The following is a 26522-nucleotide window of genomic DNA, read 5'->3' as shown; positions in this document are numbered from 1 at the left end:
TCTCCTGGGGTCAAGCGATTCTTCTGCCTCAGCCTCCCAAGTAGCTGGGACGACAGGCGCCCACCACCATGCCAGGCTACTCGTATTTTTTAGTAGAGACAGGGTTTCACCATGTTGGACAGGCTGGTCTCGAACTCCCGACCTCAGGTGATCTGCCTGCCTCAGCCTCCCAAAGTGCTGGGATTACAGGTGTGAGCCACCATGCCTGGCCCTCATTTGTCCATTTTTTAGATTGGAATTTTTTTTTTTTTTGCTGTTGAGATGTTTGGGTTTTTTGTATATTCTAGATATTCATCCCCTACTGGATGAGTAGTTTGCAAATATTTTCTCCCAATCTGTTGGTTGTCTCTTCACTCTGTTGATTGTTTCCTTTGCTGTTCAGAGGCTTTTGAGTTTGATATAATCCCATTTACTTATTTTTGCTGCCTATGCTTTTTTTTTTTTTTTTTCAACAGGGTGTTGCTGTGTTGCCCAGGCTGGAGTGCAGTAGTACAAAAGGCTCACTGCAGCCTCAGTCTCCTGCTGCCTGTGCTTTTGAGGTCTTATTCATAAAATCTTTACACAGACAATGTCCTGAAGCATTTCCTCTCTATATATTTTCTTCTGGTAGTTTCATAGGTTCCAGTCTTATATTTAGGCCTTTGATCCATTTTGAGTTAATTTTTGTATAGAATGAGAGGTGAGGGTCTAGTTTCATTCTTCTGCATATGGATCTCCAGTTTTCCTAGCACCATTGGTTGAAGAGACTGTTCTTTCCCCAGTGAGTATTCTTCACACCTTTGTCAAAAATCAGTTGGCTGTAGATAAGTGGATTAATTTCTGGGTTCTCTAATCTGTTCCATTGGTCTATGTGTCTACTTTTATATGTCAGTACCATGCTGTTTTGGTTACTACAGTTTTGTTTTATACACACACACACACACACACATACAAACATATATACATATATATACACATATATATATTTTAGACAGAATCTAGATTTTTCTTTCTTTAGACAGAGTCTAGATTTTTTTTTTTAAGACAGTCTTGCTCTGTTGTTGTTGCCCAGGCTAGGGTGCAGTGACGTGATCTTGGCTCACTGCAACCTCCACGTCCTGGGTTCAAGCGATTCTCATGCCTCAGCCTCCTGAGTAGCTGGGACGGCAGGTACATGCCATCGTGCCCGGCTAATTTTTTTTTTTTTTTGAGATGAAGTCTCACTCCGTTACCCAGGCTGGAGTGCAGTGGTGGGATCTCAGCTCACTGCAACCTCCAACTTCCAGGTTCAAGCAATTCTCCTGCCTCAGCCTCCCTAGAAGCTGGGATTACAGGTGTGCACTCCACACCTGGCTAATTTTTGTATTTTTAGTAGAAATGGGGTTTCACCCTGTTGGCCAGGCTGGTCTCGAACTCCTAACCTCAGGGGATCTGCCTGTCTCAGCCTCCCAAAGTGTTGAGATTACAGGCGTGAGCCACTGCACCTGGCCAGGAGAATTATCTTCTATCCTAAGGCAAGAAATCTAATATAATTGCCCTATACATTGACAAGCACTACTCCACACGTGTGACTAATGAATAGAACTCTTACACACCCAGAATGTAAATTTATGAACTTGCATATCTTAGACACACACAGAAAGACATTTCCCCTACTTCAAAGAACAACTTAAATATAACTTAAAAGCTGGGCATCGTGGCTTACGCCTGTAATTTCAGCACTTTGGGAGGCCAAAGTGGGCGGATCATTTCAGGCTAGGAGTTCACGACCAGCCTGGCCAACACGGCGAAACCCCATCTCTACTAAAAATACAAAAATTAGCCGGGAATGATGGCACATGCCTGTAGTCCCGGCTACTCGGGAGGCTGAGACAGGAGAATCGCTTGGACCCGGAAGGGGAAGGTTGCAGTGAGCCAAGATTGTGCCACTGCACTCCAGCCTGGTGACAGAGCAAGACTCCGTCTCAAAAAAAAAAAAAAAAAATTAAAAATTAAAAAATTTTAAAACATGCCAGGAGTGGCTGTGGGCACCCATAGTCCCATCTACTTGGAGGCTGAGGCAGGAGGTTCTCTTGAGCCTGGGAGTTTGAGGCTGCAGTGAGATATTATTGCACCACTGCACTCCAGCCTGGGTGAGAGGGAGACTTCAGCACTAAAAAACAAACAAAATAAAACAGAACAAAACACACACTATCTCCCTCTATCTGTCTATCTATATAACTCAAATATGTCTTGCGTTGCTTTGCGTTCTCCCAAGGTTTCAAGTGCAACCAGTCGTGTGGGAAGTAGGTAATCCCAAGAAACACCAATGGGCAGAGGGGAATTCCAGTAGGGAAGGGATGGGAGCAAGAGTGGGTGTGTTTTCCAGCAGGGTCCCCTGGGAGCCTCTAAAACCTAATCTGTCAGAGAACTCTGGGAGCCAATGTAGAATGCGCATCTGATCCTCCTGCCTAAGGGGCAGGAGTGTGGGGCCTTTATGCACCTCCACCTGTCAGTCATCCATGGAGGGATTGGGGCAGGTTAGTCCACTCCCTGCACTTCTGACCTGTCATCCTGTGGCAAAGGAGGACCTGGGGGCTCAAGGAAGTCCTCAGGCAGGGAAATGCAGTGGGTGGCAGCTGGAAGTCAGGCTGGTGTCACCAGAGTGTCAGGATGAGGGCAGGAAGGTGGGACTCCAACTGCACAGGCCACATTCTCTTCCTCAAGCTTCTACGTAGGCTTTAGTGCCTCTTTTCTCCTGTTTCTTTCAGAATTCATTGGGTAGTGTCATCCCACATACCACAGAGATTTCTCAGGCTTCTCATTCTTGTCAGCAAGCCTTGGAAGGCAGGAAGGGACAGGGACTTCCTCACCTTCCAGCACCTGCAGGGAAACAGCGTGGTGAGCGCTGAATCACGTGTGGCCTCCAGATACCAAGTGACCCATTCTTTCTAAAGCCCTCTTTAAAGCAAGGAGAAAATCCAGAACGCAAGAGGGATGCTCAGGTTTCTGGTTCTTATTTTTCTTTCCAAATGTAGAGAATAAATCTAGGCTGGGTGCAGTGGCTACTGCCTGTAATCCCAGCACTTTGGGAGGCTGAGGCAGGTGGATTGCTTGAGCTCAGGAGTTTGAGACCAGCCTGGGCAACATAGTGAGACCTTGTCTCCACAAAAAAGTACAAAAATTAGCCGGGCATGGTGGCACGTGCCTGTGGTTCCAGCAACTCGGGAGGCTGAGGTGGGAGGTTGGTTTAAGCCGGAGGTTACAGTAAGCCAAGATCACACCACTGCACTCCAGCCTAGGTGACAGAGCCAGACCCTGTCTCAACAAAACAAAACAAAACTTCTTTAAAAAAAAAATAGAAATAGGGTCTTCCTGTGTTGGCCAGGTGGCCTCAAACTCCTGGTCTCAAACTATCCTCCCACCTTGGCCTCCCAAAGTCCTGGGATTACAGGTGTGAGCCACCATGCCCAACCCAAAATACTTTTCAAGAATTATCTTCTAGGCTGGGCGTGGTGGCTCATGCCTGTAATCCCAGCACTTTGGGAGGCTGAGGTGGGTGGATCACCCGGCATCAGGAGTTTGAGACCAGCCTGGGCAATAGGGTGAAATCCCATCTCTAGTAAAAATACAAAAAATTAGCTGGGCGTGGTAGCAGGTGCCTGTAATTCCAGCTACTTGGGAGGCTGAGGCAGGAGAATCGCTTGAACCCAGGAGGCTGAGGTTGCAGTGAGCTGAGTTCACACCATTGCATTCCAGCCTGGGCAACAAGAGCGAGACTCTGTCTCAAACAAACAAACAAAAAAAGAATTCTCTTCTAATATTGTTTTAACTGTTTATCATGCATGAGTATTACCTGTTTTATTAAACACAACTTTAAGAAAATAGAAAGGAAGTATACCTTCTTTGAATACAGCAATGGAACATGTCATCTGAAATTTCCAGAACTTATTTTACCTTATTATTTAAGGTGAAAGTGACAGATCAAAAGTGAACATTTCCATATCTTTCGTATAGCTTTAAGGCTTTTTTGGTAGTTTATGAGAATATTTTGTCAAATTATGAAATGCTTTAAATTTATGTGCAAATTTTCATGAAAATAATTGTGCAATATGCAGTCATCTATTTCATTGCAGGGTGTAATGTTTTAAAGACTCTAATGATTTTAAACTTAATTTCCATTTTTGTACATTTATCTTTGAAAGAAAAAAGGAGGCTAGACATGGTGGCTCATCACTGTAATCCCAGCACTTTGGGAGGCTGAGGCAGGTGGATTGCCTGAGCCCAGGAGTTCGAGACCAGCCTGGACAACAAAGGGAGACCCTGTCTCTATTTCTTTTTTACTTAAAATTCTTTTTAAAAATGAAAAAAAATGAAGGTGATTATTTGAAACAGCTTTGTGAAAATCACTTCAGCTCCATGTTCCGTACCTGTTCCATTATATGTAATTTTAAATCTGATGGGCCTAAAAGCAAATCCATTATTCCTTTATTTATCTATGTATTTTCACTGCAGCCTCAAACTCCCAGGCTCATGCAATTCTCCTGCCTTGGCCTCCTGAGCAGCTGGAATCACAGGTGCAAGCCACCACGCCTGGCCATTATTCCTTTAATGCAAGAACATTCATTCAAAAATATCTTCATTTCAGGCCAGGTGCGGTGGCTTACACCTGTAATCCCAGCACTTTGGGAGGCCGAGGTGGGCAGATCACCTGAGGTCAGGAGTTCAAGACCAGCCTGGCCAAGATGGTGAAACCCTGTCTCTAGTAAAAATACAAAAATTAGCCAGGCGTGGTAGTGGGCGCCTGTAATCCCAGCTACTTGGGAGGTTGAGGCATGAGAATCACTTGAACCTGGGAAGCAGAGGTTGCAGTGAGCAGAGATTGTGCCATTGCACACCAGCCTGAGCAACAAGAGTGAAATTCCATCTCAAATCAAAATAAAAAAAACTTCATTTCTTCTTATTTTACTGGAATAATTATCATTATGTTAAATAAACTCACGATATTGGTTCCCACAAATGAGAGTAGAAAAGTGTTTTTCATGGTTTCGCTCTCTGTTTTTTTTTTTGAGATGAGGTCTCACTATGTTGCCCAGGCTGGTCTCAAACTCCTGAGCTCAAGGAACCCGTCTGCCTCAGCCTCCCAAAGTGCTGGGATTACAGGCATGACCACTGCACCTGGTTTTACTCTTACTAAATGGAAGAAATTGAAGATAGTAGATTCTTTATTCAAAAAGAATGTGTTCTTTTCATAGGCAAGCATACATTGCTGAAAATGTAAAAATTTTAGGGCAACTGTGTTCTCATAATTAGGACTCCTATATAAGAGCAGGAGGGATAAAAATACATTTAAGCAAACTCTCAAAACCACTTGTTTATAATTTCTCACTCTGCATAGAAAAAAATGACTCAAGTTAATTCTGTTCACTAAAAGAAGAAAATGGTCAATTAAGTGGACCAAAATAGTCCCAATTAAAGATATACATTTCTCCGATGAGCAAAAATTGAGAATCTTCCATGATATGAAGACGTAACTTTTTTTATTCTTAGATAAAATAATATGTACTTTTATCTCACAAAAGGGACAAGATAAAAAGAGCTTTAGGCCAGGAGTGGTGACTCACGCCTATAATCCCAGCATTTTGGGAGGCTGAGGCGGATGGATCACTTGAGGTCAGGAGTTCGAGACCAGTCTGGCCAACATGGTGAAACCCCATCTCTACTAAAAAATACAAAAATTAGCCGGGTGCAGTGGTACGTGCCTGTATTCCCAGCTGCTCTGGAGGCTGAGGCAGGAGAATCACTTGAACCCCAGAGGAGGAGGATGTAGTGAGCTGAGATCACACCATGGCACTCCAACCTGGCTGACAGAGCGAGACTCCATCTCAAAAAAAAAAAAAAAAAAAGATAAAAAGAGCATTAAAACTAAGACCTTGTTAGACACAGTGGCTCATGCCTGTACTCCCAGCACTTTGGGAGGTGGAGGTGGGAGGATCACTTGAGCCCCAGAGTTTGAGACCAGCCTGGGCAACATAGCAAGACCCCGTCTCTACAAAAATAAAAAAAAAAATGATCTGGGCATGGTGGCATGTGCCTGTGGTCCCAGCTACTTGGGAGGCTGATGTCGGAGCATTGCCTGAGTCCAGGAGGTCGAGGTTGCAGTGGTCCGTGTTCATGCCACTGCACTCTAGCCTGGGCAACAGAACAAGACCATGTAAGATTTTGAAGCTCTTGATTGTGTACGTGTGTGTGTAAACCAACAGAAGCAGTAGGCAGGCTTTGAGGTTTGGAAGTAAAGAACCCAAAAACTTCCTTAAAAATGAAATTAAGATTTCGTAGGAAAATGCTTTCTCACCTCAAACTACAGGTGTGTTCTACCTACCTTAGGCCTTGTTTTCCATCTCAATAGACCAATATTCAGTCCGTTCCCTAAGTGGGAAACCCAAGCGTCATCTTAGCATTTTCCTTTGCTCCCTCCTCCAAATCCTCTGCATCACCAGTTCATCCATTTATGCAGGAGGAGGACATTAGCAATTGCGACTCCTTCCTTCAGCTGTGGCTGTCTCTGTTTTCTCCTTCATACATTTCTCTGAAGCCTGCTTTGACTTCACCGGCTCCATTTCCTCCTGTCTCACACTCCCTCAACTCCCTCCAACCTGACTTCTGACCTGCTCACCATGGAAACATCCCCTGCTAAGATCCCCAGTGATATCCATGCCTCGAAACCAACAGACGTCCCTCATCCCTCTTCACATCTCTCAACTGCATCCATGCTCGTGGCCCCTTCTTCCTTCTGAAGCCACTCCTTTACTTCTTTTTAAATTTTTTTTTCTTGAGACAGGGTCTCACTCTGTTGCCCAGGCTGGAGTGCAATGGCACAATCTCAGCTCACTGTAACCTCTGCCTCCCATGTTCAAGCAATTTTCGTGCCTCAGCCTCCCAAGTAGCTGAGACTGCAGACGTGCGCCACCACACCAGGCTAATTTTTTGTATTTTTGGTAAAGACGGGATTTTGCCATGTTGGCCAGGCTGGTCTTGAACTTCTAGCCTCAAGTGATCCACTGGCCCTGGCCTCCCAAAGTGCTGGAATTACAGGCGTGAGCCACCAAGCCTGGCCACTCCCTTACTTCTTGACTGCACTCTTCTGGTTTTTTTCTTTGTTTTTTGTTTTTTTCTTTTAGAATGTATAAAATGAGGCCAGGAGCTGTGGCTGTGGGACACCTGTAATCCCAGCACCTTGGGAAGCAGAGGCAGGTGGATCATTAAGGCCAGGAGTTCGAGATCAGCCTGGCAAACATGGTGAAACCCCCATCTCTACTAAAAATACAAAAATGAGCCAAGCATGGTGGCACATGCCTATAGTCCCAGCTACTCGGGAGGCTGAGGCAGGAGAATCGCTTGAACCTGGGAGGTGGAGGTTGCAGTGAGCCGAGATCATGCCGTTGCACTCCAGCCTGGGGAACAAGAGAGAAACTCTGTCTCAATCAATCAATCAATAAAATGTATAAAATGTAGAGGCGGGGTCTTGCTTTGTTGCCCAGGCTGGTCTCAAATTCCTGGCTTTAAGTGATCCTCCTACCTAGGCCTCCCAAAGTGCTAGGGCTACTGGTGTGAGCCACTGCACTCAGCCTTCTGGTTTCTTCTACATCTCAGGGGACTCCTGTGTTTCTTTTCAGGTTCATTCTCCAACCAGGCCAGCACTTACTAGATTTCTTCACAACTTCGTCTCAATCCTCCTCATTTTCTCTTTCTAGCTCTTTCTAGACCAGTAGTTCTCAAAGTGTGTTCCACAGATCCTTTTCGGGGGGCTCATGAGGTCAATACTGTTTTCACAATACTAAATGTGACTTGCCTTTTTTTTGCTGTGGTGGCACATTGGGGCTGTGGACACTAAAGTGATGGGATGAAACTGTTGGTGTCTAGTATGAATCAGGGCATGGGCACCAAACTGTACTAATTATCACTGCATTCTCCCCAGTCATGCACTTATAGGAAAAACAAAGCAAGCTGCACCCAAGACTGTACTTGATGAATTAGTAAAAAACAAATAATAATTTTATTAAACTTTGACTCTTGAGTATGTCTTTTTCCATATAGATACCCGTTATTCTAGCACCATTTACTGAAAAGACTATTGTTTCTCCATCGAGTTAACTTGGCACCCTAGTGGAAAATCAATTGATCATATAATTATGGGTCTATTTCTGGACTCAATTTTGTTCCATTGATCTGTATGTCTTTACTTATGCTAAAACCATACTGATTTGATTGCTTCAGCTTTATACACAGTAAATTTAAAATCAGGTCGCATGACGCATATGCACAGCCAAACACACCCAGGTCAGCTCCCCACCTTTTTTTTTTTTTTTTTTTGAGACGGAGTCTCGCTCTGTAGCCCAGGCTGGAGTGCAGTGGCACAGTCTCGGCTTACTGCAAGCTCTGCCCCCCAGGTTCATGCCATTCTCCTGCCTCAGCCTCCCAAGTAGCTGGGACTACAGGCGCCCACCACCACACCCAGCTAATTTTTTTTTTTTTTTTTTGTATTTTTTAGTAGAGACAGGGTTTCACTGTGTTAGCCAGGATGGTCTTGATCTCCTGACCTCATGATCCACCCGCCTCGGCCTCCCAAAGTGCTGGGATTACAGGTGTGAGCCATCGCGCCCGGCCAGCTCCCTTTTTTTTTTTTTTTTTTTGAGACAGAGTCTCGCTCTTGCTGCCCAGACTGGAGTGCAGTGGTGTGATCTGAGTTCACTCTAACCTCCGCCTCCCATGTTCAAGCGATTGTCCTGCCTCAGCTTCCCAGTAGCTGGGACTACAGGGGCATGCCACCACACCCGGCTAATTTTTGTATTTTTAGTAGAGACAGGGTTTTGCCATGTTGGCCAGGCTGGTCTCGAACTCCTGGGCTCTAGTGATCTGCCCATCTTGGCCTTCTAAAGTGCTGGGATTACAAGTGTGAGCTACTGTGCCTGGCCCCCAACCTTTTTTTTTTTTTTTTTTAAGAAAGGTTTTGCACTGTTGCTTAGGATGGAATCATGATTCACTACAGCCTCAATCTCCTAGGCTCAAGCCATCCTCCTGCCTCAGCCTTCCAAGTAGCTGAGACTACAGGTGTGTGCCACCACGCTTGGCTAATTTTTTTTATGTTTAGCAGAGACAAAGTTTCCCTATGTTGCCCAGGCTGGTCTCAAACTCCAGAGCTGAAGTGATTCACCTGTCTTGGCCTCCCAAAGTGCTGGGATTACAGGCGTGAGCCACTATGCCTGAACAGTGTATATTTCTTTTTTTTCTTTTTTTTTTTTTAACAGAGCTCACTCTGTTGCCCAGGCTAAAGTGTACTGGTGCAATCTTGGCTCACTGCAACCTTCACCTCCTGGGTTCAAGTGATTCTCCTGCCTCAGCCTCCTGAGTAGCTGGGATTACAGGCATGGGCCACCACACCCAGCGAATTTTTTTTTTTTTGAGGTGGAGTCTTGCTCTGTTGCCCAGGCTGGAGTGCAGTGGCAGAATCTTGGTGCACTGCAACTTCTGCCTCCCAGGATCGAGTGATTCTCCTGCCTCAGCCTCCCAAGTAGCTGGGATTACAGGTGCATGCTACCACACCCAGCTAGTTTTTGTATTTTTTTAGAGATGGGATTTCCCTATGTTGGCCAGGCTGGTCTCAAATTCCTCACCTTAAGTGATCTGCCCACCTCCACCTCCCAAAATACTTGGCCTCCAGTGTGTATTTCTAACGGGCTATTCTGGGTGATTTTCAAATAAGTATATTTTAAAGCAGACTTTTTTCCCCTGTGGTCATACAGAAAAAGCTCTCCATTATCCTGTGCCATGAATAATACTTGCATGCTCTATCGAGCTATTATGTAAATAGTTAAAACTGTATGCTGTATTTATGAGTTGTTTTCCCTTCTTTTGTGTTGTTAGAGTGGTAAAGTTGAATGGGAGAAATCCAGACCCAATTATCCATGCCTCAGAATCTAAGAGATTTTTAGGATGGCACATCTTCAGTGTCATCTCATCTTCTACTGTGTTTGATTCTGCATTCAACAGCTGCTTTAGAGCTTGCTTAGTAAAACAGAAAATCACACATAAAACGAGAAAATCACCAGCATTTATTTACTCAACAAATATTTAACAAGAGTCGACTATATACTAGGTCCTGTGCTAAATATCCTGGATATTGTTTATAGGTCAGAAACTGTGGGGAAGAATAAACAGAATGAGGAACTTTCTTCTCCTTGAAAATAATTATATTTTATAAGTAACTGAGGCAGAGAGAACTCTAATACTTCCTTTTTCGGAAGAATCGTTCTCCAAGGAGACATGCTTGGGCCAATCATTTAGCTGAAATGATCACTAAACATACACATATACCTTAAAATTAATGAGCAAGGACCATAATAAAGCGAGGTGTTGTATGTGGTATACCATTTCCGTTTTCCCACCATATACACAATTTGGGTTATTTTACGTGGTGCCATGGGCTAGGAACTCTTAGGGCTGGGAAACAATCTTGGTTTCCCAACAGTCTATATCATATAGGTAAAAACTATAAAATACATCACAGTGCAGATGAAATCTAACACTACTAGCTCATTTTGTGCTGCTACAGAAGCAGTGAATTAAAATTAAGTCTTGTACTGGGGATTGGGCCTTTTATCAGGGCAACTGAGATCAACTGTACAGAAATTTTCAAATTTCCCTTCTCATCAGGCGAACGGATGGACAATGAAGCCGGTTCAGAGGCCCAACCAAGACAATGATGCACAGGGAAACTCCCTCGAGCCCCAGCTGTCACCTAGTACTTCGAAGACATTGAGAGGTAATGCTGCAAAGTCGTGCTGTCATTTTTTAAATGTCTCACATATATTCCAAGCAATATCCATTAGCAAACAAATATCCAGGAATAGTATCATCTCATTTTCTACTAATAATCCTTTATTTGGTATCTTAAAAAAGATTTTGTAAGACACAAAACTTTCCATTAAAAAGTTGTTTATTTAAAAAATACCTTCTCCCAATTCTGATTCCATATCAAATTAAATCAAGAAGTGATGTTACAGCAATAACTCATCAAAGTCATGAGTAGGGTGGATGGCAATGACCCCATTAGCTCATTAGTATAATCTAGTAAGTGAAATACAAATTCAACTCATTTACTTCCTCACAAAAGGCAAACATAATTGATATACTTCATATCAAAAAACTAGTTTATAAAGCTTGTCTTCATATTTCAGTTTAAGGTTCAGCTGATATAAAATGCCTTAAAAGACCATCCAAGCAATGCTTTGGATTGTCTTTTTTTGCAAAATTCAAGGAAGACATGATTGTTTGAAGTTTCTTCACTGCTGGCGAATTAGTTAAGAGCTACCTGAGATTCCTTTGCACTTCCACTCTTCCACTCTTTGAGTTTCCAGTGATTAATATATGCCGGAGACATAATTTAGAGAGCACTAGAAATGCCACACAGATCTCAACACTTAAAAAAGAGTTTCTGGCCAGGCACGGTGGCTCATGCCTATAATCCCAGCACTTTGGGAGGCCAGGGCGGGTGGATCACTTGAGGTCAGGAATTCGAGACCAGCCTGGCCAACATGGTGAAACCCCGTCTCTACTGAAAAAAAAAAAACAAAACCCAAAAAACAAAAACCAGGTATGGTGGTAGGTGCCTGTAATCCCAGCTACTCGGGAGGCTGAGGCAGGAGAATCGCTTGAATCTGGAATGGCAGAGGTTGCAGTAAGCCAAGATCGCAGCACTGTTAATACAGCCTGGGCAGCAGTGAGACTCCATCTCAAAAACAAACAAAAAAACCAAAACAAAACAAACAAAAAACACACAAAAAAACCAACAACAGAGTTTCTGACAGGTTTTGAAGTTTTGTTTTTTTTTTTTTTTTTTTTTGGAGACAGGGTCTCCCTCTGTCGCCCAGGCTGGAGTGCAGTAGCGCGATCTCAGCTCACTGCAACCTCTGCCTCCCAGGTTCAGCCAATTCTCCTCCCTCAGCCTCCCAAGTAGCTGGGATTACAGGCATGTGCCACCATGCTCATGCATGCAGTTTCACCATGTTGGCCAGGCTGGTCTCAAACTCCTGACCTCAAGTGATCCACCTGCCTCGGTCTCCCAAGGTGCTGGGATTACAGACGTGAGCCACCGTGCCTGGCCTGGTTTTGAAGTTTTTACAGAATGTACAGAATGTAAGCATTAAAAAATGACTTTCAGAAACATATACATTCAAAGAAAACTTTTTAGTATTCTAAGCATTGAATACTTTGGGGGAAGAACTGGTTTCTTTTTTGGATTGTTTAAGGAGTCAGTCTTTTCTCAACAGTTTCTTGATAAGCAATAAATCTTCTCAAATTCATTTTCACATTGTCAAGAACACACAGCTGATCTGTGCTATAGTTACCTCTCCCTTCTTTACGTATCTGCAAACAAAAAACAAAAAATCATATGTGACTTGGTGGATATTATTAATTCATTTAAATAAAGTATTTAATTTAGGGTGTATTTAACCATTTGCTGAAGCAGACAGCTGTAAGAATTTGGAAAAAACGTTTTTACTTCCAAAGTAAATGGAACTCGGTAAGTAAAGAATAAACTGAGAATGTGCATTATTAAAAATGATAGTTACAAAGGTGACTGAACGGCAGGTGGTAAGAGTTATATAAACTATAGAAAGGAATTATGTAAACCATGAATTGGGAAAACAACCCCTAACCTCTGAAAGGTCTGCTGTTCAGACTGATTTTCCTAGTTAGTATGCATTGCTATGGTAACAATACTTAATTGTTTTTCTTCTCTCAAAGGTATAAAGCCTTAATGAAATTCCTTTGTTAGGCTGGGTGCAGACTCATGCCTGTAATCCCAGCAGTTTGGGAGGCCGAGGCAGGTGGTTTGCTTGAGTCCAGGAGTTCGAGACTAGCCTGGGCAACACAGTGAGACGCACCCCCCCCCCACCTTAAAAACAAAATTCCTTTGTTAGCCCGAGGTTAGTCTGTAGTGTTGTGGTTTTTTTGTTTTTGGAACAGGGTCTCTCTCTGTCACCCAGGCCAGAGAGCCATGCTGCGGTCATGGGTCACTGCAGCCTCGACCTCCCAGACGCAAGTGATCCTCCTGCCTCTGCCACCACAGTAGCTAGGACTACAAGCGGCGCACTACCATGCTGGAGTAATTTTTTAAAATTTTTAGTAGAGGTAGGGTCTCACTGTATTGCCCAGGCTGGTCTTGAACTCCTGGACTCAAGTGATCCTACCACCTTGGCCTTCCATAGTGCTGGGATTACTGGTGTGAGCCACCATGCCCAGCGCTGGTTTTGTTTGTTGGCTTGTTTTTTGTTTTTAATAGAGATGGGTCTTGCTTCGCCACCTAGGCTGGAGTGCAGTGCTGCAATCCACTGAGCTCACTGTAGTCTCCAACTCCTGCGCTCAAGTGATCCTCCCGCTCAGCTTCCTGAGTAGCTGGGATGACAGGCATGAGCCACCACTTAACGGCTAACTTAAAAAATTTTTTTGTAGAGACAAGTTCTTGCTATGTTTCCCAGGGTGGTCTTGAAATCCTGGACTCACGTGATCCTCCCACCTGGGGCTCTGAAAGTGCTGGGATTACAGGTGTGAGCCACTGCGCCTGGCCTGTGGTTTTTTAGATCAATTGTATGGAATCTGAGTTTGATCTCACCTCTAGTCTAGAGCAGTGGCTCTCACGTTTTAGTGTGCAACAGTATCATCTGGAAGGCTTGTTGAAAAATAGACTGGTGGGCCCATCCACAGAGTCTGTGACTCAGTAGGTCTGGAGGTGGGGCCGAGGACCTGCATTTTGAACAAGTTACCAGGCAAGGGCTGATGCTGCTGATACAAGGAGGGCATTTTTGAGAAACACTGCTCAAGAGAAGTTCTTGATTGCACATAAATGCATTTTGTAGCTAAATATACACTGAATAGCCTTTAATACAAATTGTGGCTTCATTTAGCAAAACAAAGAGTTTCACATAAGTAACTACAGGCTAGCCTCTGGCTAGTAAGAAATCTTATTAGAGCTTTATACCTTTGATAAAAGAAAAACAAATGTTATTACCACAGCAATACATACTGAGTAGGAAAATCAATCAGAACAAAGACCTTTCAGAAGTCAGGGGTTATTTTCCCAGTTCACTGTTTAACCTCTTTTAAGCACCTGCTTCTGTAGAGTTTGATGACTCTAACTATTAATATATCTGCTTTCCTTGAAGCTGCAGGGAAATAGGGGATATTTTTTTCTTATCTTGCAAGCTCTTTACCCAGAAATTTAAAGGACTGTAACCTTTAAGAACAATATGGCTGGGCACGGTGGCTCACACCTGTAATCCCAGCACTTTGGGAGGCCAAGGTGGGCGGATCACCTGAGGTTGGGAGTCCGAGATCAGCCTGGATGACAAGGCAAATCCCCATTTCTACTAAAAATACAAAAATTATTTGGGTGATGTGGTGGACACCTGTAATCCCAGCTACTTGGGAGGCTGAGGCACAAGAATCACTTGAACCAGAGAAGGGGAGGTTGCAGTGAGCCAAGATCGCGCCACTGCACTCCAGCATGGGCGACAGAGTGAGATTCTGTCTCAAAAAAAAAACAAAAAAAAGTAAAATTAAATAAATGCAAAATGTGTATGAAAGTGCTTTGTAAAATACAGAGTATAATACTGACATATATGAAGCACCGTCAAAATTACTAAACTGTTAAAAAAAGAAGAACTTGTCAGATACCATTTTAGCTTCAGTTTCAGTGATTCAATAGTCACACTGTTGAGCTATGACTCAGTCAATAAACATTTTACAAAGTACTGGGGATGCTGTGCTACATATGGGGATTCGTCATGCACATGCTTCTGAGTTGCACAGCGGTAACTACACACACCCTTGTCCCCACAGAATGTTCAGACTTATGTATTTATAAGTTAAATGGCTACAAACCTTCATTTTAAAGACTGGCTGGAATTCTTTCAGAGCAGATAATAATTTAATTTGAATCGAGGCTCTTTCGGCTTCTTTACCATCTGCAAAAACATCAAAGAGGGCATCCAAAGCTTCTCCTGCTACCACAAGGGAAGGATCTTTGGTGGTAACTTCAAGCAGAAAGCACCCAATGTCCTGGAAACAGCAAAACACATTTAGTATGACTAACACCAGTCTCCAAAACAAGTATCAACTTTGAATGTGGCAATAACTCATGCATACTATTTTATATACAAATGCCAGGGAAAAATTAAAACTTTAAGAGATTAGACTTAAATACTTATAAACATACCAAGCATAAGCAAGATAAATTAAACATATTATAGTTTATGTTCATAAAGTGAATTAAAATCCATAAATGATGTATGATTTTGGAAATCACTAAATTTTCCCCTCTACCTCTCTCAAAAAGGCTTTCTTCATGATGTCAAGATGCATAGAAATCTTATCTGTAACAACAACAACAACAACAAAAAATCTGCTTTTAAAAGCATAAGAAAAACACTTTAGGGCCAGTCGCAAGTGGCTCACACCTGTAAGTTCAGAACTTTGTGAGGCTAAGGCAGGAGGGTCACTTGAGCCCAGCAGTTCAAGACCAGCCTCAGCAACGGAGCAAAACCTCATCTCTAAAAAGCGTTAAAATAGGACTGATCTGAATCGAATCTAGTCTGTAGATCTAACTGTCAGTTTGCAGGAAATACAAGGATAAAAGAACAAATTTAACACCACAAGGTAGCAATCAGACAAATCCAGAAGGTTGGACACTATATAGGACAACTGATCCAGGAGCTGAGAATAACCACGTGGTGCTGGGGAGGAACTGTTCAAGATTAAGAGAGAAAGAGAAGACCCCACAGGAAACATAATATGTGGACTTCAGCAGTGTAAACAAGCTCTCTGTAAACAGATAATTTTGAGGCAACTGTAAAATTATGAATATGGACTGGGAATGAAACACACTAAGAAATAACTGTTGCCGGGTGCAGTGGCTCATGCCTGTAATCCCAGCACTCTGGGATGCTGAAGTAGGCAGATCACTTGAGCCCAGGAGTTCAAGCCCAGTTTGGCCAACATGGTGAAACCCCATCTCTATTAAAAATACAAAAATAAGCCAGGTGTGGTAGTGGGCACCTCTAATCCCAGCTACTCAGGAGGCTGAGGCAGAAGAATTGCTTGAACCCAGAGGCGGAGGTTGCAGTGAGCCGAGATCGCACTACTGAACTACTGCACTCCAGCCTGGGTGACTGAGACTCCATCTCAGAAAAAAAAAAAAAAGAAAAAGAAAAAGAAAAAAAAAAAAAAAGCTTTGCAAGTATCATTTTTCAAAAATAGATTCTTAAAAACATCAGTCATCATTGTAAAGTTCTTAGCAGGTTAAGAGGTACTTTATAATAATGAGTTTATTATCCATTAGTCTCATACTTCAGCAATTATTAGCACACCAAAGTGTAATTTTACTATGACTGTCCTTTTAATTACTAGTGACGCTGTACTCCTAACAGTGCAGTTTGTGAACAACTGTGCTAAGTGCTAAGAGCAAATATGCTGAGGGAATTGCTAGTATATTGGCACTACCAGGGTTGCTGCTTAAAATTTATGGAGTGGTATTAGAATTAACTGTGTGGTATTTTTCAGAATGCATGTTGCCTGGTGTGCAAGGAAAATGGTGTGGATTGTTCATTCATCAGCAGGAGAATGTAACATGCATACATTGGATGCAACAGCAAAGGCAGAAGGCATCTTTAAAAATTCTGAATTTGCCCTTTCACTAAAGACAGATTTATTTATTTAAAAAAGTACCTCTGGAATAACGTTAAATTATAAAATGTGGCTCAACTTTTCAAATACTTACCTAATTAATACACATAGTTAGATCAAGCCAAAGGGTATATTCTAATAATATAACTCAATAAAGCAACTTGATATGACTTCTTCTCTTCAAGTCCACATAAGTTTTAAGAAATCCTACACCAGCAGTTCTTCTTCTCCCATTTCTAATTATTTAACATGTTAGGTCAGAAGCAAATTGTTTTACCTTAAGAGTTTCAAGTGTACCATCTTCTTTGGCAAGGACGCTGCCAGTGATTCCTAAAATGCTGACGACATTCACTCTAACCCCGACATTACTACTATGAATGCCTGCTTTGCATAATGTCATCAGCTGATCAGGAGTCATGCACTGTTGAAAGAGAAGAGGACGGTATTTATAATGTTAAACTCAATTAATTCTATCAGCATGCAAAAACCAGACTGACAGGAATCTCCTCTATAGGTTACAGGATTTTAAGAGTGACATAATCTCCTGGCAGGTAAGTTACTATTAATATATATTCCAGTTCTCCCAGACAGAGCTGGTAATTCTGAACTAAGGTGAACCCTGCTTATGTTGGCATTGTTATCTATTATCAAAGGGGCTCCATTTAATTTGATGAAGACTTTCATTCCAGAAGTACACAGACTAAAGAGAGTCCAATTCCTTTTTAATATTAATGGTAAGAAAAAGGCTTTGAAAGTATAAATAGGATTGTGTAGTTTTAAAAAAATTGGCTGAGTCTATATAAGGTAAGAACTTACTTTGAGATGTTTGTATTATCATAATTAAAGACTGTAAAAACCATTACATTATATGGTGCTTCTACCATGTAGTGGATAATTTTCAGTTTAAGGCTGGGCGTGGTGGCTCACGCCTGTAATCTCAGCTACTCAGGAGGCTGAGGCACAAGAAACGCTTGAACCTGGGAGACAGAGGTTGCAGTGAGCTGAGATTGTGCCACTGAACTCCAGCCTGGGCAAGAGTGAGACTATCTCCTATAAGCAGCAGCACAGTGTGGTGATGAAAGGCTTGGAATCTGGAGCCAGACACCCTGGGTTCAAATCCTAGCTTCACTACTTATCACTCATGTGTGCCCCTACACTAGACTAATTTATTTTTATTTTTTGTAGACATGAAGTCTCACAAAGTTGCCCAGGCTGTTCTCGAACTCTTGGGCTCAAGCAATCCTCCCGCCTCAGGCTCCCAAAGTGTTAGGATTATTAGCATGAGCCACTGCACCTGGCCCTGAACATGGGCTTTGAGTAATTTTCCTTAACCATCACACTGATCCCATAAGCTGCTGCTTACATACCAGGGGAAATCAATAAAAATACTTTATACTCCTGTAGGCCCTAGAGTATAAGGTTTTCTGGTTCATCCAACAGCCACAGGGCAGGCTATGCATCCCATTACCATTCCTACTTCTTAGAAACTGAGGGTCAGATTATGCTCTTCAAAAAAATTCTTAGCTTTGGAAAGCTGAGGCAAGAGGATCACTCGAGGCCAGGAGTTTAAGACCAGGCTGGGCAACATAGCAAGACCTCATGTCTATTAAAAAATTAAAAAATAAAAATAAAGTATAAAAAAATTTTAAAAGCATTAAGAAAAAAATTATATAAAGAAGCAAAAAGAAATAGTGTTATTGTTAGCAATAACAAGAGCATTGTTATTTTGATACTATTAAGTACATTCTGTAGGATAAAGCAAATAATAGTTTTAATGTCACTACAATTTTAATGTTACTATAGCAAACAATTTTAATATCACTGTAGAGCAAATAATTTTAATGTCTTTTAATGTCACTACTACAAAGTACATTCTGTAGGAGAAAGCAAATAATAAAATTTTTGAAAAATCTTTTTCTTTTCTCTAATTTTAATTTTTTAAATTATTTATTATTATTATTATTTTTGAAATGGAGTTATCGCTCTGTCACCCAGGCTGGATTGCAGTGGCGTGATCTTGGCTCACTGCAAGCTCCGCCTCCCAGGTTCACGCCATTCTTCTGCCTCAGCCTCCTGAGTAGCCAGGACTACAGGCGCCCGCCACCACGCCCGGCTAACTTTTTGTATTTTTTAGTAGAGACGGGGTTTCACTGTGTTAGCCAGGATGGTCTCGATCTCCTGACCTTGTGATCCGCCCGCCTCGGCCTCCCAAAGTGCTGGGATTACAGGCGTGAGCCACCGTGCCCGACCTATTTTTCATTATTTTTAAAGCCAGTCAAACTTAGCATAGGGGGTTGTATACCAACTTCAGTGACACTAATGTCAATAAGTTCTGATAACCCACTACCATCAGACAAGCTGCAAATAAGAATTTTAATGTCACTGATGTATATTTTTGGGTACAATATACCTTTTTGGGGGATACAAAAAGATACAAATATAAAATCAAAAATCAAGTAAAAACATTGTACCATTTTTTAAACTGGAAATTATCAGGATAAACATTATTTTTGTCTCCTAAAAAAATGCCTATTTCCTAGCTATTTCCACTAAAAAGACCTAGAAACAATGGCAACATGGTAGCAATAAAAACTCCACAATTCACTTTCCCCACTAAAGAAATCAGAGCTTCTTGGAGAAGTAACTAATTTCAGAGTTTTTTTTTGTTTTTTTTTTTTGTTGTTTTGAGACGGAGTTTCACTCTTGTCACACTCTTGTCACCCAGGCTGGAGTGCAGCGCAATCTCGGCTCACTGCAACCTCCGCCTCCTGGCTTCAAGCGATTCTCCTGCCTCAGCCTCCCAAGTAGCTGGGATTACAGGCACGTGCCACCATGCTCAGCTAATTTTTGAATTTTCAGTAGAGACGGAGTTTCGCCATGTGGGTCAGGCCGGTCTCAAACTCCTGACCTCATGTGATCCGCCCACCTCGGCCTCCTAAAGTGTTGGGATTACAGGCATGAGCTACTGTGTGTGGCCAGATTCCAGGTTTTAAGCAAGAAAATTACAAATTGAACCTGGGACATCCTATACCTGGAGGCAAAAGTGATCAAAAACCTAAAATTCTTGTCAAAGAGACACAGGAGCCAATTTGAAGGGACTCCTACTATCCAAAGACGGGATGAATTTGGCAGCAAAAAGCATGACTGTAATGGAATGAAATACAAATATATAAAAAACCCTGAGTTCAAAATGATACTAAAAAGAAAAAAAAATCACTGATCACTTATAGAGATTGCTAGGATATCTATTCTGGGAAAAAAAAAAGAGAGAAAAAAGGAATCATAGCTAATAAACATAAAAAAAAAAAAAGACAAAATTAGGATATCTATTCTGCAACCCACTAATGACATAATGGCGCCAGGCAACCACAATCACTGGTTATAAAACCATTATGTGAACCCACTAATTAATCTCAGCATCACTATTTTATGATATCATTTGATTTGTGATATAAATATAGGAAATACATACAGCACTATAAATTATTCTTGCCAAAAAATCTGGACCTGTCTAGATTACTTATTATAAATACAAAAAAAAAATCTGGACCTGGATCTAATTAAAGCTCTAGACCTAGCTCCCGGCTCACAGGAAACATGGGGGACAGAGGAATGCTGAACGATGCCATCATGATGAGTTGGCCAAATCTGTCAGTGCGGAAAACGCTACGGAACAAAATGAGAGTTTCTTCAATGGGTAAGTGTGTGGGGAAAGGTGGGGAGTGAGGGAAATGTTATAGATTAAGAGATTTAAGAATGTGAGAATACACTAAAACCACTGAATTGTACACTTTAGTTATTTATTTATTTTTGAGACAGAGTCTCCCTCTGTCGCCCAGGCTGGAGTGCAGTGGTGCAATCTCAGCTCACTGCAACCTCCACCTCCCGGTTCAAGCAAGTCTCCCTGCCTCAGCCTTCCAAGTAGCTGGGATTACAGGCGCCTGCCACCATGCCCGGCTGATTTTTGTATTTTTTGTAGAGATGGGGTTTCGCCATGTTGGCCAGGATGGTCTTGAACTCCTGACCTTACGTGGTCCACCCGCCTTGGCCTCCCAAAGTGCTGGGATTACAGGCGTGAGCCACTGCAGCCAGCCTGAATTGTATACTTTAAATAGATAAACTGCATGGTATGTGAATCAAATCTCAGTAAAACTTTTTTTAAGAGATAAGAAGAGACCAAAATATCAACCAAAAGCAACACGTGAACCTTGCTTAGATCCTGATTTGAACAAGCCAATTGTTAAAAGACTTTTTTTTCTTTTTCTGGTTTTTTTTTTTTTTTTTTTTTGAGACGGAGTCTCGCTCTATTGCCCAGGCTGGAGTGCAGTGGCATGATCTTGGCTCACTGCAACTTTCACCTCCCAGGTTCAAGTGATTCTCCTGCCACAGCCTCCCAAGTAGCTGGGATTATAGGAGTGCACCACCATGCCCAGCTAACTTTTGTATTTTTAGTAGAGACAGGGTTTCACCATGTTGGCCAGGCTGGTCTCGACTTCCTGACCTCAGGTGATCTGCCCGCCTCAGCCTCCCAACATGCTGGGATTACAGGTGTGAGCCACCGCACCCAGCCATGTTAAAATACATTTTTAAGGCAATCTGGGAAAACTGAACTCAGACTGCAACTGGGAAAATTGAACTCAGAGTGCAAACCAAAGGATAATAAGAAATATCCATTAATTTGGAGCCTTGGGGTAATGGTACTGGGGTTAAGATTTTTAAAAATTTAATTTTCTGTCAGATATGCATACTGAACTACATAATAAAATATTGATGGGTCAAATATGATTTGCTTTAAAATACTCCACGAAACAAAAATAAGGACCCAGTGAGATGAATGAAACCATGTCACAAGAATGACAGGACGCTAATAACCTGCTGAGGATTGGCGATGGTGCATGCAGGCTCATAGGGTTATCTCTGCTTTGGACCTGGTAGCGCACACCTGTAATCCCAGCTACTTGGGAGGCTGAGGTGGGAGGACTGAATCCAGGAGACTAGCCTGGGCAACACAGTAAGACCCCGTCTCAAAAAACAAAGCAACAGAATTATCTCTGCTTTTAGGAATGTTTGAAAACCTCCTTAGTAAAAAGTAACAAAAGTGGTAAGGCACCTATGGGAGATGAAGTTCACATGGATTGCTGTGAAGGGTCAGGAGGGCATGCTTGCAAAGTCTGTAATGAAATGTTTAAAAAAAAAAAAAAAAAAAACTGGGTACAGTGGTTCACGCCTGTCATCTCAGCACTTTACGAGGCCAAGGTGGGTGGATCACTTGAGGTCAGGCATTTAAGACCAGCCTGGCCACACGGCAAAACCCCGTCTCTACTAAAAATACAAAAATTATGTGGTGACGCATGCCTGTAATCCCATCTACTTGGGTGGCTGAGGCACAAGAATCACTGGAACCCAGGAGGCAGACGTTGCAGTGAGCTGAGATCATGTCATTATACTACAGCCTGGGCAACAGAGTAAGACTCTGTCTCAAAAAAAAAAAAAAAAAGATTTAAAAAAAGGACCAATGATAGAGAAATTATTTGCAACATATCTATCAATTCAGTTGTATTGATTAAAAAGCACTTGTTTTGCTAGTAAGCCTATATATTAAGAAATTTTAAAAATTAAATTAAAAGCACCTGTGTGTGTTGCTGATGGTAGGGAGCAGAAAGATATTACTTTTTATCTTAATCACTTTCGTTTTCTTTTTTACAAAGATCAAGTATTATTCTTGTAACAGAAATATGTATTTTTAAAAATAGTGAAGTAATGAATTTTGCCTCCATAATACAGAATCTTTACAAGTTTCATACAAAACATTTTAAAACTCTTACCTGGGAAATGTTCTTGGAGGCCATTGTTTGCAAAAGGGCCCTCAAAGCACTACTTATGGCTTCTAGAAAGTCAACATGTTTAGCAAAATCTAAAACACAAAAATGAAATATAAAATTTGCATTTCTCCAAGATAGGCTATTTTGTAGAAGCAACAAATGAAGCAAAGCATGCTAAATGTTAATAAATGCTATTCTTAATAAAACAAACAAACAAAACCCCTCGATATTTAAGCCAAAATACTTAGTTAACAGCCCCCTGTACACTCTATACCTAAGTCTGAAAGATGATCGTGGTTAAAATAATCACTGGAGGTGTTCTACAGACAGTCCTTGACTTCCAGACACTGGGTTTTCATTTGACTCACACTTTAGCACATAACAAATCTGAGCTAGCTTTCGCAGACTGAATTCTGTCATTCATAGATCTCCATCAGGGTGCTGGGTAGACCTACCTTTGGTGGAGTCAGAATGCTTCCTTGCCAACCCAAGCCCACTGCTTAGCCACACACTGTTGCTTGTGCAGAGCCAGGACTTGACGGCACCATCACTTTAACTGACCCAACATCCCCTTCCCACTCCTACTCCTTATTCACACACTTTTCTTATTGTCCCTTCTTCCCACACAGGACAAACAGAACACCAGCAGTAAGACATTATGCCGGCACAGGCACGTGCAAGGGACAGTGAGGGTCACCCAGGGGAGTTGGCTCCTTAACCCCTTTGATGGGAAGAGATTTGCTTGGTGTGGTAGACTGTATTTTCTAAAAATGGCCACAGCAAGACTATACTTTCAGGGATCATTTCTATAGTTTGTTACTAGAGAAGTTTCTCTGAACGTGTAGAGCACCGGAAAAACAAACAACCCCATCAAAAAGTGGGCAGAGGACATGAACAGACACTTCTCAAAAGAAGACATTTATGCAGCCAAAAAACACATGAAGAAATGCTCATCATCACTGGCCATCAGAGAAATGCAAATCAAAACCACAGTGAGATACCATCTCACACCAGTTAGAATGGCCATCATTAAAAAAGCAGGAAACAATAGGTGCTGGAGAGGATGTGGAGAAATAGGAACACTTTTACACTGTTGGTGGGACTGTAAACTAGTTCAACCATTGTGGAAGTCAGTGTGGCGATTCCTCAGGGATCTAGAACTAGAAATACCATTTGACCCAGCCATCCCATTACTGGGTATATACCCAAAGGACTATAAATCATGCTGCTATAAAGACACATGCACACGTATGTTTATTGCAGCACTATTCACAATAGCAAAGAGTTGGAACCAACCCAAATGTCCAACAACGATAGACTGGATTAAGAAAATGTGGCACATATACACCATGGAATACTATGCAGCCATAAAAAATGATGAGTTCGTGTCCTTTGTAGGGACATGGATGAAACTGGAAAACATCATTCTCAGTAAACTATCGCAAGGACAAAAAACCAAACACCGCATGTTCTCACTCATAGGTGGGAATTGAACAATGAGAACTCATGGACACAGGAAGGGGAACATCACACTCCGGGGACTGTTGTGGGGTGGGGGGAGGGGGGAGGGACAGCATTAGGAGATACACCTAATGCTAAATGACGAGTTAATGGGTGCAGGAAATCAACATGGCACATGGATACATATGTAACAAGCCTGCACATTCTGCACATGTACCCTAAAACCCTAAAGTATAATAAAAATAAAAAAAAAAAAAAAAAAAAAAAAAAAATGGCCACAGCAATATTTCAAGTCCTGTGTGATCTTCAAGAACCTTGCCACTTCCCATAAAGATGTGAAATCTACTTCTCCTTTCCTTAAATCAGGGTGGGACTTGGTGACTTCTTCAACCAACAGAATATGAAGTGACGGGCTAGGTCACAAAAGGCAGTATGAATTCCAGCCCTGACACATGTGTGCATGCTCTTTTTTCTCTCGACTTCTGCCCTGGGAACCCAGCCATCCTGTTATGAGGAAGCCCGCATCACATGAAGAGGTCACCGCGGGTATTCTTCCTGACAACCCCTGCACCAACTGCCAGACACGTGAGTGAACATGACTTCGGATGATTCCAGCACACACTCTGCGAGTTTTCCAGCAGAGGCCCTACACTAGTATTTCTCAGCCTCTGCACTACTGACATTTTGGACCAGAGAATTCTTCATTTTGTGTGTGCGCAAGGGTCTCCTGGGCACTGTAGCATGTGAAGGAACATTCCTGGCCTCAACCCTCTAGATACCAGTTGCAATTTCCAAGTTGTAAAACCAAAAATACCTCCAGACGTTGCCAAATGTCCCCAGGTGGGAGGTGGGAAGGGATAAGTGGCCATGGTTGAGAACCACTGGCCTAGACATTGTGGAATAGGAAAAAGCCATCTCCACTGTGCCCTGTCTAAATTCTTGACCAAAGGAAACTTTGACAAATAATAAATGATTGTTGATGTTAAGTCACAGAGTTTTGGAATAATTTGTTATGTAGCAATAGATACGCTCACTTCCTGCCCCACAGTGCCTGGGACTTGATACCATTCCGATCCCCCACTTTTAGGTTACCCGGGTGGAAGAGAGGCAGCTTCTGTTCAAATTCTAATCCCGGCTGACTGTATTTTTTGGCTCTTTCATTTTCAGATATATATTATGTACCAAAATAGGGGATTTCCTGTAATGATCACAGAATAATAGGAGAGCTTTACACACTCAGCCCTGGGATAGAGAGCTGCCTTTGACATAATTATGTGACTCCTCCTGCCTTCATTTTAGTCTTGGCTCAAATGTTACCTCCTCACAGAGGCCTTTCCACACTAACTGGCCTAGTGTAATGCCTCATATCATTCTGCTTTTATTTTTTTCTTCATAGCTAATATCACATAAAACATTTATTTATACTAGAATGCAAACTCCACGAACATAGTGACCTGGCCTATCTTGTTCACACCTGCATCCCTAGCATCTAGAACAGTGTACGACATAAAGCATTCAATAAATACAAGCTAAAAGAATGAATGACCTTGGGCCAGGCGCGGTGGCTCACGCCTGTAATCCCAGCACTTTGGGAGGCCGAGGTGGGCAGATCATGAGGTCAGGAGATCAAGACCATCCCTGGCTAACACAGTGAAACCCCGTCTCTACTAAAAATGCAAAAAAAAATTAGCCAGCCGTGGTGGCGGGTGCCTGTAGTCCCAGCTACTCAGGAGGCTGAGGGAGGAGAATGGCATGAACCCGGGAGGCAGAGCTTGCAGTGAGCTGAGATCGCGCCACTGCACTCCAGCCTGGGTGACAGAGCGAGACTCTGTCTCAGAAAAAAAAAAAAAAAAAAAAGAAAAGAAAAAAAAAGAATGACCTGGAAGAGGTTCCTTAACCTCTCAGCTAAGGTTCCTAAATCTCAGCTTCCTCAGCAGGACGATGAAGTAACAAGGCCTGTCTCATAAAACGTGGTACCTAACAGGCACTCAAAAATCAGTGTGAAGTTGTTAATAGCCTGGACCTCCTGGGCTCAAGAAATCCTCCTGCCTCAGCCTCCCGAGTAGCGGGACCACATGCACGTGCCACCACGTCCAGCTAATTTTTCTTGTATTTGTAGAGATGGGGTCTCATCATATGTACAGGCTGGTCTCAGTCTTGAGCTCAAGCAATCCACCCGCCTCAGCCTCCCAAAGTGCTGGGATTCCAGCCTCCCAAAGTGCTGGAATTGCTGTCCAGGCAATTCGTTGCTATTAAACTTTAAAAAGTTACCATATTGACTGTGAAATGTATATTTGATTAAAGCTCTAGCTATAGCCCTATAAAATTATGAATTTATAAATTTATGAATTACACACAGAGGTGATTCAAAATGTCTTTACTCTCAACAACTTTGAACAATATTTTATTTTATTTTTTTGAGACAGAGTCTTGCTCTGTTGCCCAGGCTGGAGTGCAGTGGTGCGATCTCGGCTCACTGCAAGCTCCACCTCCCGGGTTCACGCCATTCTCCTGCCTCAGCCTCCCAAGCAGCTGGGA

At 42.3% G+C, this 26522-nt stretch overlaps 1 protein-coding gene, 2 long non-coding RNA genes and 1 pseudogene across 5 annotated transcripts in view; 3 read left to right on the top strand and 1 right to left on the bottom strand.

Annotated features, from left to right (window-relative positions):
- Nucleotides 1-16053, top strand: part of LOC131383837 (uncharacterized) — a 48933-nt gene extending 32880 nt beyond the window's left edge. The window contains exons 2-3 of the long non-coding RNA XR_009214200.1: nucleotides 10672-10780; nucleotides 15356-16053. This is a non-coding gene — a long non-coding RNA (uncharacterized LOC131383837). The remainder of the gene's footprint in view (nucleotides 1-10671; nucleotides 10781-15355) is intronic.
- HEATR3 (HEAT repeat containing 3) overlaps nucleotides 10764-26522 on the bottom strand; it is a 41922-nt gene continuing 26163 nt past the window's right edge. The window contains exons 12-16 of one of the 3 annotated variants that reach the window (XM_032157302.2): nucleotides 22527-22615; nucleotides 16979-17122; nucleotides 14902-15078; nucleotides 13634-13800; nucleotides 12255-12384 (exon numbers count right to left, since the gene is read on the bottom strand). In XM_032157302.2, coding sequence (XP_032013193.1) covers nucleotides 13663-13800; nucleotides 14902-15078; nucleotides 16979-17122; nucleotides 22527-22615 — 548 coding nt within the window. In that variant the 3' untranslated portion in view covers nucleotides 12255-12384; nucleotides 13634-13662. Of the gene's footprint in view, nucleotides 12385-13633; nucleotides 13801-14901; nucleotides 15079-16978; nucleotides 17123-22526; nucleotides 22616-26522 lie in introns of all 3 variants that reach the window. The other 2 variants (XM_032157304.2, XM_032157303.2) reach the window with 2 other exon arrangements.
- On the top strand, nucleotides 17119-24970 carry LOC131383838 (uncharacterized). Its single transcript, XR_009214201.1, has 3 exons — nucleotides 17119-17252; nucleotides 20268-20398; nucleotides 24484-24970. It is a non-coding gene; the product is annotated as an uncharacterized LOC131383838 (long non-coding RNA).
- LOC116472140 (small nucleolar RNA U3) lies at nucleotides 23305-23402 on the top strand (annotated as a pseudogene).

Source organism: Hylobates moloch, unplaced genomic scaffold (assembly GCF_009828535.3).
Source record: "Hylobates moloch isolate HMO894 unplaced genomic scaffold, HMol_V3 SCAFFOLD_6, whole genome shotgun sequence".
NCBI lineage: Eukaryota > Metazoa > Chordata > Mammalia > Primates > Hylobatidae > Hylobates > Hylobates moloch.
This window is presented reverse-complemented; position numbering and strand designations above follow the sequence as displayed.